Below are 13,588 nucleotides of genomic sequence, written 5' to 3' on the forward strand. Positions count from 1 at the left end.
ATCTTTCACATTATATAGTTCCTTTTAGACCATCTTGATCCTACACTTTTTAATTATCTAAGCCTTCACCTGAGTGCATGTCCCATCAGACATGCTCTTTGGCTTTCTGTAAGTTGTGATAGTTGAGACTGCACTATTCAAGGGTCTTTTCCACATAAATGTGGCCAGAAAAATTGCTGCAGTGCATTTAATGCGATGGTAGCAACTTTTCTTTTAAATATTTCTGAGTTCCTATCACTCTTGTATGTGCATGAGGCTCATCCTTATCGTTGAAACTTCCTGGAATGTCACCTAGATTGCCCAAATACAAATTTGATCAGTATTCATCGTATCTGAGAAGGAGTTCCTCCTCGGATTATATTCCTCCATTCCTTCCTTATGTGACTCTCAACTTGGGGCCTCTCCCAATCATTTACTCCTCCTCAGACATGCCCATGTCCCCAGATAAGGCCCAAGGCCCAATATACAAATTTGGGCTCTTACCCCCACAATAATCATTTAATCTCTTTTATAAGAAGAATTAGAGTTTAAATCTCCCTCCTCATGTGTAACTATTGAATTATTTATAAATAATTTAAAAAAAAAGAAAAAAGAAATCACCATCAAATAGCTTGTGTAAAGGCAATAGTGAAAGCCTACCCAGCTTTCACTACAAATTTGCTTTAAGTCCTAATGCAAGTCCACAAGACTCCAAGCATAATTGAGTCATAATTAGGCTATAAACGTTTAAGTTTCAGCTAGGTTGATTAATAAAGTATTTTATTCTCAAATAAGGGGTTTGGATTTGAGAACCGCCCACATCAAAAATTAATTGGTACCATAACTTAATAACAAAGAGAATTCATAAATTTAAATTCTATCTTATTTATTAAAACAAAAACAAAAAGGGGGAGGGCTATGAAACATCAATTTGCAATAAAACATACACATTTAAATATAAATTATTATATGACTTCATTTAGAGAGTGTCTTTTATTTTGGGGGGTTTGGGGTAGACAATGTAGATTTTCAAAGAACCTGATCATTTATTCAAAAAAAAAAAACGATCATTTGAGCAGTGGGCTTCAGCATTTTTGACCCATTAATCATTCATTGGGCCTAGGAAGAGGGGTTCCACTTGGAAAGGAACGAAATAGTGTAAGGGCCTGTGAAGGAGATGTGAATTCTCATGGGCTGGTAACCCTAATAGCTGCATATGAGATATCTCACATTCTTATCATCTTTTATATTCATTCAACCCACAAAACCTTATGAACCCAGCCTAAGCCTTGGGTTAGCATGAATTGATGGGTTTGGTTGGGTCTTAATTGATATATACTGTTTAGGTTGGGTTGGATTGGATTCAAGTTGGCAAATTTTTTAACCCAAGTAACCCAACCCAACCCAACCCATGCTATGAATATTTTGAAATATGTATATTTGTATTTAAGATTTCATTTAAATATGTTAGTTTGATGTATTTTGGTATTTTAAGGCTTAGTTTTAAAGAAGTTGGAATATTGGGTGCAATTGAATAAATTGTAATCATTTAGTGAATAATAGGTTTCAAAATTTGAATTATAAAAATCCAATATTTTTATTAAGCCTAACAAAAAATTTCAACATAAGGAACAACCCAATCTAGGGGTTGATTTGAGCTTGTAGGTTGGATTGGGAATTTCTCAATTTGAAAAAGTTAGGTTCGGTTGAAAACACCCCAAGCCCAACTTAACCTAATTCAAGCACACTCGTATAATCTTATTATATTAAATAAATAAATAAAGTTAAGATCAAATTCTAATTTCTACATTCACTATATTTGAAGTTTTTTGAGTTACGATGAGCAATTTCCAAAGTGCTATTGGCCTACCAACTTCCAAACTAATGATTGAAAATATGAGTAGTTTTGACTTGATAGGTACTTTAATTATTCAAGTAAAATGAATTTAACTAATTGAGTTAATTGGAATATAATTAATCATTCAAATTTAAGATGTATAAATAAGATTATTATTATTATTATTATTATTCCTCTCTTTTGGTCCACTTAAGGCCAATTTTTTTTTAAAAAAATAACTCAATAGTTGGGGAAGAGGGTGATTTGAATCTTGGGTGTCTCTATTGAAAATACTAAGATGTGCCAACTAGTGAACTTAATTTAAGATAATTATGTCATAACAAAATAAATAAAGTAACCAATTTATCTATTTTGTGATTGGGTATGGACCTTAACGGATCAAATAAACTAAAGCTTAAAAGGGTTTGAGGAATGATTTCATCCAAACACGCTTGAAAGAAATCAACATTTTTCTTTTTCATTTTCATTTTTCAGTAATTGATCTTGAGTTCAAAGGGAATTGCAAGAAGCCAAGGTATTACTAAATTTCTTTATTTGGACTAACTCTAAATTGGGCTATATAGCCTATAGGAAATATCAAATTGCAATAAAACATTCAAAGTAAAACAAAAATGACTACTATAAGACTTAATGTTTTTTTTTTTTTTGGTTTTTTTTTTTTTTTTGGAGAAGAAACCTAAATATTTCATTGAAAAAACCCAACAATAATTAACTAAAAGTACATTATTTAAGTGTGGAAGAACATCCTTTGTCTATATAGATAAACTGCAAACGTGTCTCGCGTGTTTAGTAAGATTCTGAGTCACAAAGTTATTATAAGAGAAAAACTAAAACTAGTAAAGGATATGATCATTTGAGATTGTACTTTAATATAGATTTTCTAAGAACATTTATTTGAGAAATGGGCTTCAGCACTTTTGACCCATTAATCAAGCACTGGACCTAGGAAGAGGAGTTCCGCTTAGAAAGGAACGAAACAATTTAAGGGCCTGTGAAGGAGATGTGAATGGAACTTCATGGGCTGCACCCCTAACCGTTGCGTATGTGAGAAATGTCACATTCCTCCGATCTTTTAAGCCACCAAATGATTGAGACCATCCACCCACCTGCAATTACATTTCACATTTCATTAAATTTCTGTCACTGAATGATCAATTACTTCACTCTTTGTGGCCCTGCCAAATAGTGTTTACTTCACCAAAGGCCTCAATTTTGTGACTTTGTTTAAATATGTTAGTTTGATGTGTTTGAGTATTTTAAGGCTTAGTTTAACAAAGGCGGAATATCTAGTTCAATATTACAAATTGTAGTAGGTTTCAACAGTTGAATGAAATTTCAATATTTTTATTAAGCCTAACAAATGATTTTAACCCAATTAATCAACCCAACACAAGTTGGGTTGGGTTGAATTTTTGAGCTGCAATAGGTTGGATTGAGAATTTCTCAATTTGGAGAAGCTAGGTTGGGTTGAAAATACCCCTAACCCAATTCAAGCACACACCTACGTATAATCTAATTATGTTAATTAAAAATTGTTAAGATAAATCTACCTCAAATATATTTGAAGCTTTTTAAGATAAGAAAGCTAGTGCCATTGTGTTTGTCCAACCTTTTAAAATAAAAGAAAAAAGTGCTGAGAATCACAAAATTATATACATACCTGTTTCTTGTCATACCAAGTACCATATTTTGTAAAAGGAGATAGCTTCAAATCCTTCGCCAGTTTGTTAGCAATTATTCTTGTTTGAGTGAGAGGAATTTTTGAATCTTGGTCACCACTGTTTGATGTAACTCGTAAACTTTTCAAGAAAATGTCAAGGAGAACTGGAAAACTGCTAAAGTGTTCGACTTCCAATTTTGTAGTTTTGGATGTCAATAAAATGTAAAGAGAAAAATCAATACTTAGAAGTTAATTGTGATGTTTTAGAACCTGTAAAGCATGATAGGAATGCCAGCCCTTATAAGGTCTGAGATGAGGGGTATCAGGTTCATGTCCAAGTTATCTTCTTGATATTCAAGAGGCCTGCAATTTTTACATGTTTTGATTAACTAATCAATAAATCAACTTGTAAGTAAACTACAAAGTAAACCACTAGAGAATTTCTTTTAACTCCACACACACACTGAAAGAGAAAGAAATAGACCCTAAACAAAAATTCCAACTGAAGGGCAGGTGAGTTGTGTTGGCATGCATTGCCTTCTGAACTTGAGGCTTGTTTAGATAGGTCAATACCCTTCCAACAAGGCATGGATCCCCTCTGGTTCCCCTGCTAGCAACCTGTCCAGGGCCACAAAGACTCCTCATTGTATATGTGTTTGATTTAGCTTTTATCTAGAGCTTATTTAGTTTATTTGTTTATACTACATCTTTTTATAGCCTCATTTTTCTTGGTACATTTGTATTTTTACCTACTTTCAGTGAATAAGCCAATCCAACTATGTGCTTATAATGCACAATTCAATCTCAATGTTATTAAACATCATAAAGCATTGTGTATACCATTGCATGAATCTTCCCATGCTTCCCCTTGGGCCTAAATTGCTCAGCTGAGCTTGATGACAAGCAATTTGGCAAGAGGAGGCCATCATAAGCAACATCTGTGCTAATTTCATCTGAAGCTCTATTAAACACATCTTTGCATCCTTGAGACAATTTCCCGTGGACATATTCATGAAGATATTTTGAGTCATTGCAGACGGTCTTCTTCAACATTAGTATTTCATCAGATATTGCTCCATGTGACCACAAGTAGTCGCCAGCCTGCACGCTAATGTCTAGGTCCAAAAGTGGATTTCCAAGCTACAAACAACAATAAGAGTAAACTTATTGTTATTATTGACAACATTGTAATCCAGAAAGAAACTTTTTAGCTCTCACTAATATTGGTCATTACAGCAATGGCTCTCAGCTTGATTGGTTTGATGTTAGGATTCTTGTTGTACTCCATCAACAAGGCTGCAAGCTGTGGGATGTAGTGGCCTGTAACCAAAGATGTCAATATTGAGATAGCTGAATTTAATGATCATATCTAGAAGTTTTAATGATTGTTTAGGTGCACAAAATCTTAAGCTTAGAGCTTATACCTATAAAGTTTCATCTACTTTCTTCTTCTTAAAACTAATTAGCAAAAGAAATCCCAAATCCTAAAAATCTTGGAGCTTTTTAACAAGTGTTGACCTTACACGTAGAATTTTAATCCTGACCTCAAACTCAGGATTACTTGCATTGATATCATGAAAAATTGTCAATTTTCTCAAAAGTTTAAGCTCTTAGGAATAGGTCAATTTAATTATTTAACCACTACTCTAACAATTTTCAATAATCATAATCATGAAATTTGAAGGATAGCAAAATCAAATCATAATTACCTGCATAGCTTTCACCAGTTAAAAACAAATCAGAGTCTTTGTAGTTTGGGAATTCTTCCAGCCAGTTTATTAAAAATCTCAAATTATCTTTGGCTGTTAATGAAAAAATAATTGATTATGAATTGAAAAGTTTGAGAAATATTAACAAGTGCAGAACACAGAAGTAAAACTACCAATAGTAAAATTCATATATACCCGTCCGAGTATCATTCCACCTTAAGTAATCCGAGCTTGTGTTTGAGTAGGAAAATCCAACCCCAATAGGTGACTCAACATATAACATATTTGATTCTATCCAAATATTTCATTATGAAGTCAATATAGCGTGGCAAACATTTTTTTCATAAAAAAATAATAATAACAATAATAAATAAATAAATAAAACTTGCTAGATAATGAACTGGTATAAACACATTTACCCAAGTTCCATGAATATCCATTCTTGACAAGAAGTCCATTATCCCCAGGTTGGAAAGGACCATGTTCCATAAATGCACCATAACCAAGGGAAGAACATCCCGGGCCTAGAATCAAGCATAAAACAACAAAGTGTCATAACATATGAGCAATGCCAGATATACAAAAATTTCACGACTTTTTGCACGACTTGCTGAAATGGTAAGTTGTGATGGATTAAGCAATACTTTCACATGGGCTTGTCAGTGACACCACTTTTATTGTACAATAATCACAAAATCTCACTTCAAAATTTGTGAAAAAAGTTGCAAAATTTATTGTATAAGTAGACTTATTGATATATAGTTTTAGTGACCATATAGCAAGAAAGATGATTAAATAACTCAGATATCAACCTCCATTGAGCCACAAGGTCAAGGGTCTTGAAAGTGGTTTCGCTGATTTTGCTTCAACAAAGTAATAGAATAGAGCTCGGCCATGCCGAGCATCTGTAGTAATGTAACCAGAAAACTGTCTGAAAGAAACATTGGTTGGCTGTCCAGGGAGGGCTGTTATCACCTCTGCGGAAGACTTGGAATAGAAGGAAAAGATCAACACAAAGATCCAAAAAGCCATAAGAGAGATGGGCAAGGGGAAGAGATGTTGGTGTTATAGATGGTGTAAATAGCATTTTTCCTATGCAGTTATATATATATATATATATATATATTTGTTTGGGAATAACACTGAAATCAACATATTATGCACTTCTATTTTCTTTTCTTTTTTCTTTTTTTGGTCAAACAAGTTTTTATGCATATTCTTGTATCTGTTCCGTAGTCCATCCATATAAGATGAAAAGCTCTTCTAATGCCAGGTTCCATATTTTGTCCAATGCTTGGAAAATGAAAATGGGTGAAGTTGGAATTTTTAAAAAAAAAAAAAAAAAAGGTTAATCGGAATTTATAGTTTCTTAATCATTAGTTGTCACGTTTCAAAAGTATCTGGGTAATTAGCATCTCGAGTGTGTAAAACTCGAGATCAATGCAGAACTCAAACTTTTAATCCTCAAGTTCGGGAGTTTTTCATACACTTACGTGGACAATTTTCCATGTAGAACTTGAGTTTTAGACACTCGATTTCCCTTTCTTCATTTTCTCCTTCCTTCCTTCGTTCTCCCTGTTCTTCCTTTTCTCCTTATACCTCACCCACAGATTCATCAAATCTCGGCACCAAAGCAACAACTCAAACCCACGAATTCATAATATCTTGGCACCGGATCAAAAACACAAACCCAAAAATCACGATCTCGGCACTGGAGCAGCTCCCTATGCTTGGATTTGTTGATCTCGGCACCTGAGCGGCTTGGGTTTGTTGATCTTCGCACTGAAGCGGCTTGGGTTTGTAGATCTCAATATTGGAGCTCGCTTGGGTTTGATGTTCCTGTCTGGATTTTTTTTTTTCCTGGGTTTGTTGTCTTCGGAAGTGGGTTTGGGGTTTTGAGAGTTAGAGAAATCGTTGGGGAACAAGGTGAAGGGGAAAACAGAGAAGGAAAAAACGGATTGAAGAGAAAACGGAAATCGAGTTCCACGTGAATTTCAGACTACACCTCAGCTGTGCCAACACATAGAAATCGAGTATTTTAGGCTTGAGTTGCTACAGTGAACTCGAGTCTAAGAGACTCGAGATGCTATTTTACTGAATTGTTTCAAACGTATACTAACTAACGATATTCTCTCCCAAATGCATGCTAGTTGGAAAATTACCTTGGAGAAGTTGGATGCATTATTACTATAAACTAGTCGTGGATCTCACGCATTGCTCGTGATAATATTTTTAAGGTTTTTTTTTTTTCAATTTAGAATAATTTAATAAATAGTAATGTAATTTATAATCATATTTTCATTTATTATAGAGACAATCACAAATGTAGTATATATAATTTATGTTGTACCAAAATTAAATAATACAAATTTTCTCTAAAGTTCAAAAGGTAAGTTAGTAAAAATATTAATTTTTTTTAATAAAAGTTATTTATAATATTTTGTGTATCATCAAAAAGTATATAAAATTTGGAAATTATTCTTTTAGTTTTAAATTAACACACTTTCTGAAACCCAATTTTTTTTTTTACCATAAAATCAAAAACACTAAGTAATGTATCTAAAAAAAATTAATAAAACTCAACAAAAGTTCAATTCAAAATAATAAAAAATAAAAAAAGGGAAAAACAAAAGATTGTAACTCTTTTTCCTTTAAAAAAAAAAAAACCAAGAGTACAATTTCAAAGGGGAAAAAAGTAGATAATTTTTTTTTTTTTGGGGGAAAAAGGAGAAGTATTGAGTTAATGTTGTCATAATCTAATCTAACATGTAAAAAATAAATAGATAAATAAATCATTTTAACCACAAATTGGATTTTTTTTTTCTTAAAAATCTTAAAGAATACGTTACTAAAGTAAGAGAGATAAAGAACAATATAAAATATTTGTAAATACTTAAAACAATTACTCAAGCATCTAAGAATATCATATAACAAAAATATAAAAAATTTGCTACTAATTAATTTTTTAAACAAAATATTTACAAACAATGAAAAGAAATTGCATAAAGACCATTGTCTTCAACTATACTAACTGTTCTTGCAACACCCCGACCCAACTTTATAGTTAAACTATGCGTTTGAGTGGTTAATTATTATTTTAAGCCACTTTCTTTCTATAAGTAATGGAAGAGTATTTAATAAACATATTACTTTATAATGCCTTTGAATAAGAATTGTAAAGATTATAAATAATTGAATGGCTAATTGTATTATAAATATATATTAAGTATGTACAAAACTATATTAAGTGATTTAAGTTATTAAATACATAGTTGTTGGTGTTAATTAAGTGTCTAAGGTAAGAGTTTATATGTAAAGTTTTTATAGTTTGGGCCTTATAGAATATAAGCTTATAAGAGGGGGAGGGGAGGGGGGGGGTGGGGAGGGGGGTGGAAAGTAAATTTTAAAAAGTTTAAAGATAATTCATCAGCTTACTTTTCCTTATCATGCACATGCCCCACCCAAGTTATTTTCCTTGACTTCTTTGCTGCACCAGAAACTTCCTTGGTTCTTCTTTCTTTGCTCCTTTGTTTTCTTCTTTCTTTGTCCTTATCGACAGCACCTTGTCTCTTCTTTGACTTTCTCAAAGCAACTAGAACAATCAAGAACTCTCTCCCTTTCATACCCACGAGTTTAACACCAAAAGAAAGAAAAACTCTCAACTTTCCTCTCCCTCTCACACCTACGGGTCCAACAACAACAGGAAGTTTCATTCAATTCTTCTCAAGCTCTTGTTCCCAACTTGAAGCTAGAGTGATTCTAGCTCTATCACTCCAAGAATCCCTGTCTAGGGTAAGGGGAAAATCTAATTCTTTTAGTCTATTGTTCATTTTAAATTTAAGTGATAGTTATATGAATTTGTATATGGGTATGTTGAAATTCAGAGATTGTTGATTGCCAGAATATGAAGTGAGTCATTGTTTATGCTTGCATGTGCTCCTAGATGATAGACAAAGATAAAATCTGTTGTTATGGGTAAGTGTTAAAATGAGTAAAATAGCTAGATAAACTTTATTATATTACTAATTGAGGTGTTGAATGTGTAGTTGATTCAGTAATTGAAGCTAGTTGAGAGTCAGTTAATAGGCACTTCATGAATTTGATAAGAGTTGCATTCATTGGTTAACCTGTTTGGTCATTATAAATCCTGTATTTTTCTAGGACAGCTATGGGTAAAAGGTTTGTTAGAGATTATTATATAATATGTCTAGTATGTGTGTATTAAATTTCATATGAAAATACCATCGTTTGATAATTGTTTGTGAATTTACAAGAAAATGTTACAAAACTATCACTGTGACAAATTCTGTGTTTATGAGTGATAAATTATGTATTAATTTGTATACAGTGAATTAGGATGCTAGAAGTAGTTCTTAGGAATGCTAAGACACATATGCTTCTAATGGAAGTGGTCTCACAACCATTGGATCAATATAAAAATAATGGTTTAATTTCTAATTGAAATTCTGTTAGGACAGATTTAAGTATGCTGTCTTGTATGATTTTTAGTAAATCATGGCTTTATGATTTAGTTCTGAAAACGATATGGAATCTACTAGACATCCATAGGAGTGGCTCTGTAAATTAGCATGAAAATTGGATGTGAATTGATAACCCGTTTGTATTTTATAAGTGAAATATATGTTGTTGGAATAAACAATAAACAGTAAGTGGCATACCTAAATTTGAGAATTTAATTCTAAAGTTAGGGTGAATGTTTTGAGCTGTAAATCAATATGCTCATCATTTGATATGTCTAGATCATAGATAAATTTTGTATAACTTGGTTCAAGGTTTAGTACTCTAAAGGAGGGGTTCTAAACCATTAAACTGTTGTTTTTATGAAGTTGTTTTGTTCATGTTGTATGTTGCCTTGTGTAAGTTTATGCATTCACTATTGCTTCCAATCTCAAACACATTTTGAATTGATTTTAAAACTGTTTGACATGATCTGAATATGAACATTAAAATAATGGTTTCTCTATGATTTGGTACATCATATTATTTGATGAATGTATCTTATGTTTGGGGAACCTCGTTGAGATGGGATTAGGATTTCGTTGATTATGAGAGATAGGCTTTGAGATGAATGTGTAAGTTTATGATAAGGAGCAATTGATAGGAATAAGTTTTGATATTTGGTTTAGGTGTTACTAGTACCCAAGTCTAAGCTCCTTCGACTTTAGGCTCTCAGTTCCTCTACTTTCAAGTAAGTGATAAGTTATATGCGTATTTGGTAAGTCATGAGGTTATTTTAAAGTGTATTACGCATTAAAAGGTTTTTAGTAGAGATATGACATATAATCATGTTTCAGAAAAAGATATGTTCGTGAACTTTCGAAAACTTATGCATATGATTTGAGCATATTGATGCTATTACTAATTCTACGAACATGATGCTTAAAGAAAATAATGGAAATGCTATTATTGTGAAATGTTATGCAAACTATGAATTTTAGTATGATATATAAGTAAAAAAATGTTTTTTAGGTTATGTCCTCTAGTAATCTGAACTCGATCAAAATATGTATTGAGGATGGCGGTTTGTCCGCGCTCAATCAAAGTATGTACTGAGAATGGCGGTGCATCCGCACTCGATCAAAGTATGTACATACAGTAGAAGGAAACTGTAGGGGCTTTGTCATTACAATACAAACTTATTAGATATGGATTAACCAATATGTTATGAACAGTTATATTATATTATTGATTATGAGAGAAAGATTTTGTTTAAATGCATTGTGAAAAGTTGAAAGTGATCGGCCACAAACTGAATTGACCCCTTGTGATAGAAATTAATTAATTAATTAGCCAAGTTATTAATTAATCAATTTATTATGCAAACACGTGGTAGCACAAAAAAATCACCAAATAACTAAATATGCAGCGGAAATTAAATGACACGGTGATTTATTTACGAATGGGGAAAACCTTGCGGCAAAAACTCCACCGGGTGATTTTTAGGTCACCACTCCCGAAACTCCACTATTATCAAATTAAGCGATTACAAGTAAAGGAATCCCAAGTACCTTACCAATCTACAGTTGAACCCTTACCCCAATATCCAATTGGACTTGATCTGTAGTGATAGTTCCCACCTTTGATGCACGGCTCCCAAGTACGTGACTAACCAATGTGCGAATCCCAGTACGCGACTTCAACACCAACTTGAAGGAGAGGTTGGCTGCAAAGTTCTTTAGTTCATCCTACACGATGAAGATCAGGAAGGTGCTTGGTCATAAAACTCTTTGGTGGAAATACACAGCAATTTTTTCAAAGAAGATGAACTAGATCAAGAACTTCGTCTTTGATCACAAATTACTTGAACAGAGTTTGCTCAATGCTTGTGCAACTTGTGTACAATTTGACGGCTCTTAAAATAATCCCTTTATATGTCTAGGGTTAGGAGAAAAGAAAGCCCAAAGACACATTCACGGATTCCAAGAAATCAGATCAGAAAATCTGATTTTATATATCTCGACAGATAGTAGGTGTCGAGGAGCTATCGAGTAGGTGTCAAGTTTTAATGAAATTGCACTTCAGCTTGTTTTTATTGGACAGACTTGATGACTTCAACACTTGATCTTGAAACCTTGTTTCTTGAAGTATTAAAAACACCTAGAACTACCCAATTATAAGTAGAGTGCGTTTTGTCAAACGATTAGCCAATTTACATAAACAAATGACATATGTTCTTAATAAGTGAAAACACATATGTCCTAATAGAAAGCTCTCATAAAAAGAAATTTCTGATGAAAAGAAAAGTTGTTCGTTAAAGATAAATGTTTCTAAAGTTTCTGTTGTTCTTTAAAGATAAAGTTTTAACCGAAAGTACAAGTTTATGTTAATATTAAAATGTTAAGTTTTGTGACTATGAAAGTTATAATATTTTATGAAAATAAGTTTATGAAGAAAAGTTTTGTTATTCTTTAAGATGTTTCTAAATTAAGACAAAGTTACAAATTATCTGATTTAAGTCAAAATGATTATTTTGTAATGAGAATATATATATATATATATATATATATATATGTGTGTGTGTGTGTGTGTGTGTGTGTGTGTGTGTATGTATGTATGTATGTATGTATGTATATGAACAATCAATATTTATATTGGTGACTTTGTAAGAAAAGAAAGAAATTCAGTCTGAAAGGGTTTTGTAATATTATTCTGATAAGATAAAATAGAACAATTATTTTCCTATGAAAAACGTATAAGTTATTATTATGAATAGTATAAAATACAATGCATGAAAAAATGTTCTCCTATCTGAATAATCATAAAATGAAATGATTTAATTTACTTGCATTCTTATTAAATTCTTGTGTATCTTACCCTTACTAAGCTGTTTAGCTCACCCCTTCCACTCTTTCAGTCAACAGGTTTTATTTTGGAGTAAGGGAGCCTTAGTCGAATTTTGAAAGGAGCTGGTTTTAGTTTTATATGTATAGATCCCAAATTAGCAATTTGATGTTTAGCTTTGTAGTATTGTGTATTTTAGGATCTAATAAAAGTTGTGTACCTTAAAGTATTAAGAGATGTATTATGTGAAAGTGTGGATATTGAATGACTGGTGGATTATGTTATTCTTTGAGTACAGTGTAGATACTCTGAATATCAAATGAAAAGTTATATCAAGAAGTAAAGAAACAAGAATGAAAAGAAAGAGGGAAGCTTTTGTAAAAAGTTTAGTTGGTTCTTGTTAATACCACGTTTAAGCTTGATATTAACATGCCGGTCATGGTCACAAATCTAGGTATCGGGCTTGAGATGTGACAATTCTTCATTAGTTTATTCAGACAATCCTGATTTTTTCCAAATAAATTAAAACCTGACAACAACACAAAATATGACAAATAATAATATGATTTTCCCCAAATCAGATCAACAACAAACACTATTCATTAAAAGTATGTAGTTTAGTAAATAAAATGATAAAAAAATACTTACATCAAGGAACACATATGAATTAGTCAATAATAAGAAAATGAGGGTTACAAAACCTCTAGTAGGAGACCCTCCTATGGACTGTTATTTGGCAATATCTTTTCTACCATTAATGATTAAGCAAGACTTGTGAATGCCTTTGTATAGACAATTTTTTTATAAATAAAATATTACTCATTGATTTCATTTTTCAGTTATAAACAACCAAAAGTAGAGTTCTAAAAAACACAAAAATTCATCAATCTAAGGTAGAGATGCAAGAAAAATAAAATAAAATAACCCAAAAAATGAGAAGTAGAGTTCATTTAAAAATATATATTACTCATTGATTTCATTTTTCAATTTTAAACAACCAAAAGTAGATTTCTAAAAAACACAAATATTCATCAATCTAAGGTAGAGATGCAAGAAAAATAAAATAAAATAACCCCAAAA

The 13,588-nt window shown here is 31.9% G+C and overlaps 1 protein-coding gene and 1 long non-coding RNA gene across 3 annotated transcripts; one reads left to right on the forward strand and one right to left on the reverse strand.

Annotated features, from left to right (window-relative positions):
• Positions 1 to 2,568: 2,568 nt before the first annotated feature.
• LOC111986974 (serine carboxypeptidase-like 46) lies at positions 2,569 to 6,284 on the reverse strand. 2 transcript variants are annotated; one of them, XM_024018667.2, is made up of 10 exons: positions 6,019 to 6,284; positions 5,626 to 5,730; positions 5,402 to 5,497; positions 5,207 to 5,299; positions 4,732 to 4,817; positions 4,338 to 4,637; positions 3,982 to 4,115; positions 3,768 to 3,860; positions 3,498 to 3,615; positions 2,569 to 2,943 (listed from the first exon to the last, which is right to left on the reverse strand). In XM_024018667.2, the coding sequence occupies exons 1-10, from the start codon at positions 6,236 to 6,238 to the stop codon at positions 2,767 to 2,769; spliced, it is 1,422 nt and encodes a 473-aa protein (XP_023874435.2). In that variant the 5' UTR covers positions 6,239 to 6,284; the 3' UTR covers positions 2,569 to 2,766. The 2 variants fall into 2 exon arrangements, with proteins under 2 accessions (XP_023874435.2, XP_065616303.1); XM_065760231.1 differs by lacking the exons at positions 5,207 to 5,299; positions 5,402 to 5,497.
• A 2,377-nt stretch (positions 6,285 to 8,661) lies between these two features.
• Positions 8,662 to 12,892, forward strand: LOC111986986 (uncharacterized). Its single transcript, XR_002880237.2, has 2 exons — positions 8,662 to 8,998; positions 12,582 to 12,892. It is a non-coding gene; the product is annotated as an uncharacterized LOC111986986 (long non-coding RNA).
• The last annotated feature ends 696 nt before the right edge of the window (positions 12,893 to 13,588 follow it).

The sequence above is a fragment of the Quercus suber genome, unplaced genomic scaffold, assembly GCF_002906115.3.
Source record: "Quercus suber isolate HL8 unplaced genomic scaffold, Cork oak 2.0 scaffold_358, whole genome shotgun sequence".
Classification (NCBI taxonomy): Eukaryota; Viridiplantae; Streptophyta; class Magnoliopsida; order Fagales; family Fagaceae; genus Quercus; species Quercus suber.

Excerpts from the sequence above, each read along its gene's own strand:
- LOC111986974 (XM_024018667.2), bottom strand. The coding sequence starts at position 6,238 with ATGGCTTTTTGGATCTTTGTGTTGATCTTTTCCTTCTATTCCAAGTCT. Across the intron at positions 4,116-4,337 it reads ATGGGAAGATTCATGCAATG|GTTGCTAGCAGGGGAACCAG; the intron begins GTATACACAATG and ends GGCCCTGGACAG. Across the intron at positions 2,944-3,497 it reads CTTGGTATGACAAGAAACAG|GTGGGTGGATGGTCTCAATC; the intron begins GTATGTATATAA and ends ATGTAATTGCAG.